The sequence below is a fragment of the Mchenga conophoros genome, linkage group LG1 (assembly GCF_057382185.1).
Source record: "Mchenga conophoros isolate Kocher_MC1m ecotype Shallow Benthic linkage group LG1, M_conophoros_male_GT1.1, whole genome shotgun sequence".
In the NCBI taxonomy this organism is placed as follows: Eukaryota; Metazoa; Chordata; class Actinopteri; order Cichliformes; family Cichlidae; genus Mchenga; species Mchenga conophoros.
Genome location: NC_140526.1, coordinates 30,971,351 through 30,976,480, shown reverse-complemented (window position 1 = coordinate 30,976,480; position 5,130 = coordinate 30,971,351). Strand labels below are relative to the sequence as shown.

General features: G+C 41.6%; 1 protein-coding gene across 5 annotated transcripts in view; it reads right to left on the bottom strand.

The window, feature by feature from the left end:
• Positions 1-859: 859 nt before the first annotated feature.
• Positions 860-5,130, bottom strand: part of znf609b (zinc finger protein 609b) — an 81,929-nt gene continuing 77,658 nt past the window's right edge. For all 5 annotated transcript variants that reach the window (XM_085274734.1, XM_085274717.1, XM_085274707.1 and 2 more), the window contains one exon: positions 860-4,648. In XM_085274734.1, coding sequence (XP_085130860.1) covers positions 4,605-4,648 — 44 coding nt within the window. In that variant the 3' untranslated portion in view covers positions 860-4,604. The remainder of the gene's footprint in view (positions 4,649-5,130) is intronic.

Here is a 5,130-nt window from a genome sequence, read left to right as displayed (position 1 = left end):
CTCCAGCCTCACTCTCTCTAGTTCCAGCCCTCCTCCCTCTGCAGAGCTGAGAGCATGGAGGATAATCAGATTTCACATTTACACTCACCAAAATCATCCCCGGCCTAATCACTCTCTGTCACTGATGTTGCATTATGCTATTGCATAGAGTGTACTGTCAGTTCAGGGGCATTAGGGGCAGCTAAAAATATCCCAACTGCCTGATACGAATGGATGTCGCACCAGATGCAGATAAAGTTTGAGCACTGTGTGCACATATGCAAAGTGACGCTCTCAACAGACTCAACTGTTGACAGCTTGCAAGTGTTTCCCAGAGGAGCATAACATATATTCCAGTTAAATGTATGTATGCTCCTCAAGCATGCAGTGCAAGCGAGTCAGCTGTAAAACTCAGAAAGAGGCAAAAATCTGACATTTGATCCCACTGAGACAGACTGTGGTCTCTTTAGAGACACTGCACTCATGTGGCTGTGTGCCATGGTGCAGTTTCTGCAGGCTAAGAGGTTTTTCAGACTTTTAGACTTCTTTCTCCCAGGATGGGAAAATCAATTTACGTGCAAATTCAAACACTTGCCATACACATGCTGGGGGCTTTCTGTGTTTTGTGATGGGATATAAATATTACGTGACCTATTGGGTTGACTCTCATCTGAAATAAGACTTGGTAAAAATGACAAAAGGAAACCTGTTCCGATGATGTGACTTTCAAGGTTGAAAAGGAATTTTGCTGGAACGCTGCGTTACAGTCAACCTTGTCCCTGGGCGGTAAACAATAAATACAAAACCATTTTAACTGTATTATCAGCTTAAATCTACAGCACCCACCAAGCACGAGCCATTAAACAGTTCCCAAGACAGATTGTCTCATAAAAAGATTTATTTTTTTCCAGCCCAAATTTACAAAGGCAAGTTACAGAGTATTGTATAAAAAAGAACCATGGTAATGTACACTTTACACAAACTCCTGAAGGGAGGGAGAAATGAGGAGAGGGGACAGAGATCTGAATTTCTCAAACAGAAAGAAAATGAAGACATTGTAAACATCCTTGCAAGCACCAGAAGTGGTACTTTTGGGAAAAGGGGTGTGTGGGAATGGGGTTCGGGTTGGCGGCGGTTTGCGTGACAGTGGGCGGGGTCGGGAAAGGACAAACGAGCGAGTGTCTCTGCATTTTCACAGGAGAATGTTCAACTAGGCACCAATTGAGACAACTGCTGGCCAATAAATATACTCTTCACCATGAAACAAATACAGTCCTGCAAAATACAAGAGCCAAGCACTTTCCAATATGTTGATAGCAAAACATTACTTTTCTGGCTTTTTCATACACTTTAGTATATATGATTTTCACTGGGCTTTGCTTACTACTGAGATAACATTACTACTCTCAGAGAGAGAACAAATGCACTTGTCACAACCATTGTTTGATAAAACTATATGTACTGTATGCAGCCTGCTGGTACTAAAAACCCACTGACTTTTAATGACAACATCACAGCTGCCTAGATTACCCTTACAGATTTAAGTACACGTCAAACACCACCACATTCAGCTTACTCATGTCAGCCATTCTTCTTGAAAATGCGTAAAAAGTCAAAATATATACCGTCCTCGCAAGCCTCCATTAGACGGGGCACTGGCAACTTATTTACTTGGAATGTCCAAGAACCTCAGAATGAAGTGATGCAGTTTGGTAACTGAATAGTGTCTCAACAAGCAGCTAACATCCGACGTCAGAGGGTGTTAGACACAACGTTAACTGGTGGTTTAGGGATTTGACCATGTAGAGTATTTACTGAGAGAAACAGAAACGACAACAATAGGAACATTAAAAGTATAGACCCCCCCCCCCCCAAAAAAAAAAAATAGGAAGAAAAAAATCAATAAAATTAGATTTAATGACAACATGGTCAATATTCCACTCAGATTATAATCCTTTAGAGGAACATTAAGACTGCTCATAAGCCACAGCCCACATTGAACCTTTAACAATGCCCTATCCTGAATGAACCAGCACATCAAATCCAGCCTAGAGTGGATAATGTGCCCCTCCCCCAACACAGAGAAACCGAATCCCTCTCAAATCTATGCAAGTAGCATGTGTATAGAATTTCACTTACAACCCCTGAGGTATAAGAGAACTGTACTATAAAGCCAAGAGGGAACTCTGGTACAAGAGGACACGTCTGCAAATTAAAAAGAAGAAGGGGACCACGTGTTAAGAGGTTGAAAGGAAAGCAGAGAGCTCATTGGGCAGCTTTGAGCCTCCCGACTCCCGTTTCGCTTTAGTTTACGATGTTCGTGTTGCTCCACATTTTGACTGGCTCACACTTCTGGTTTTGTTTTGTGGAACATCTGATTGGTTCATGCTTGTAAGAGTAACAGCTGGATTTTTAATAGTTTTCTTCTGTTTAATGTGCTAATAAACTGACCTTCCAGCATAGGCAACAACGTAACAATTAAAACTACTGTCAGAGGCATCAGACTCATTTGCTCACTTTTAGACTAATCCAAAGCTAGCTGCTAGTTAAAAAAACAAAACAAAAAACCGTGTGTGTGTGTGTGTGTGTGTATATATATACACACAAGCTAAAAAAGAATCTGAGGTGGATGTGTGTTAAGGTGAAGCCACATGAGCAAGCGAAGCACCAAGAGAAATTTTAAGCCTTTTCACACTGGATATTAACCTAAAAATGACATTTGATTTTGTTCCAGTTTGTTGTCACTGCAACGTACAACCACAGAGTTTGAAGACTTCACCTGTGAAACTCTGCCTGATCTCCCCATCAAGGTCATGTTGTTGTACAGCACTGCAGGGCTTTTAGCATGGCTGCTTTTTATTCATTTCTTTATTTCCTGCTCAGACTTGTGCCCGTGCGGTCTTCACCGATGTGTTAAAATAGTCACCCTTTGACTTGATTTTTATTTTGGGGGAAGTAGAAAAAGCTGCAGGGAGCCAAATCTTCTCAACAAGGGATTGCGCTGGGTGCCAGAGCAGGTTATGCTATTTCCACCTCAGCATGCTACAGTAGAACTCCTTACTGAGACAGGAATTCATGGTGTCCTAATGTTAAATGTTGTAAAATCAGAAGCATTGCAGAAAGCAGCCCAGAAGTGCACCAGGGAATGACCCTGAAGGGGAGAGCGGCCAAATTTGAAGAAGTCCCGGAAATAACTCGTGAACTGTTGTTTTTGGAGCTGGAAGACAGCAATTCAGAAGTCTATAATGAATCAACCTGCGCATTGCTCGGTTAGGATGAGTGGAGATGTGAACCAAGTTTAAGGTCAAGCAAAGCCTGTGGGGGCAAATAAAGAAGCACACAAGACGTTCAGGAACTCCACAGCAACAGTGACCATCTGAGCGCATAATGGTAAACGCAGCAGTGAAAGCTATTTAACAGTTTTTTAAGCAGTTGCGTGCTGGGATAAATATAAACATTTATGCACATAAAAGTAGGATAAAAGTCTATATTACAGCAGAAAAATACATGGGTGAACTTTCACATTGTTTACAGGAAACAATCAAAACTTGACAAGCTTGAAGAAGCACAATCTTACAGTAAAACAAAAAAAACCAAAAACACCAGAACACACACCGGCAGCCCGATGAGCGTGACGACGGAGCGTCCCGTGAACGGATTGCTCGCTAATGTGGCTTCACTGTTTGAGTGAGTGGCAAAAACGGAGGCGACCCCTTTGCGGTGTGAGGAAAAGATGACGGACCGATACCAGCATCAGACACATTCGAAGATGAACGCAATGATATGGAGCAGAAGTGAAGGAAACATGAATAGTGTTTATTCTCCGTTGAGGTGTACGCGGTCCCTTCGCAGAACATGACGACATCATCCCTGAAACACGACGTGAGGGTTCGAGGAGGATGGGGAAACGATGATAGAAAGTTGAAAACAAAAAAACAAAAACTTCAGTCTCAGGCTCTCAAGTCTCTGATGAAAGCAGCTTCTGCCATATTCCCTCTCCCCACGAAATATAGCCAACAATTTGTCAAGTTAAGGATATACTGTTGTTTCATGGCATACGAGAAGCCAAAGACAGAGTTGAAAACAATTTCAACGTTAAATCATTTTTCTTTTTTTCTTTTCTTTTTAAACAGTCTTTAATTTAGTTTGACCCCTCTTTCCCATCAGCCACCCAACTTCCTAAAATCCCCTGCCAATTTCTTTCTGCATGTGACAAAAAAAAGAAAACAAGAACAAAACAAGAAACAATGCAGTCCAAGGAGAAAAATACAACAACAACAAAAAACAACAACAAAAAGCTGTTCTGGCAGTCCAATAGTCTCTTTTTGCATTGCATTTGTTGACAGTGCAAAGACTAGATAATCAGCGGGTTGGTGTTTCCTCTGCGTGACAGGGCAGAGTGATGGCTTTGAACCTGGGTTATATTATCAGTTCTGGTACAGACCAAGGTTTGGAGAATTTGGGGTCTTTAACGAGAGGGGGGGGAGGGAGAAAAAAAACAACAACAACAGCAACAACAGTCTGCCTTTCCTTGGGACAGAAGAACTAAAAAATATAGATAGAAACACCATTCAACTGATGTCTAAAAGGTAACACCCGGGAGATCTTGTTCTCATGTGATCCAGTCATATGAATCTTTGCAGGGTTGAGGTGTGACGGTCAGGTTTTCCTGTGAAGGATACAAAGAAAAGAATTATTTATTTACACATATTTCAATTTAAAAAAAAGTGTGTGGAGAAAATACTTTACACGCATCTGTAACTCAGTTCTACTTGAGGTTTTGCTGATCACAAAGGCTGTAATTTGTGGTGCTGTTTAACTCTGGTGCATTATGCATTAGGTATCTTATTTATATAAGTGAGGTGGACAAAATAGTAGAAACACTTATGAGTTAATGTGATACAATTTAATAATAATAATGATAATGGATTGGATTTATATAGCGCTTTTCTAGGCACCCAAAGCGCTTTACAATACCACTATTCATTCACTCTCACATTCATACACTGGTGGAGGCAAGCTACGGTTGTAGCCACAGCTGCCCTGGGGCAGACTGACAGAAGCGAGGCTGCCATATCGCGCCATCGGCCCCTCTGGCCAACACCAGTAGGCAAGTAGGGTAAAGTGTCTTGCCCAAGGACACAACGACCA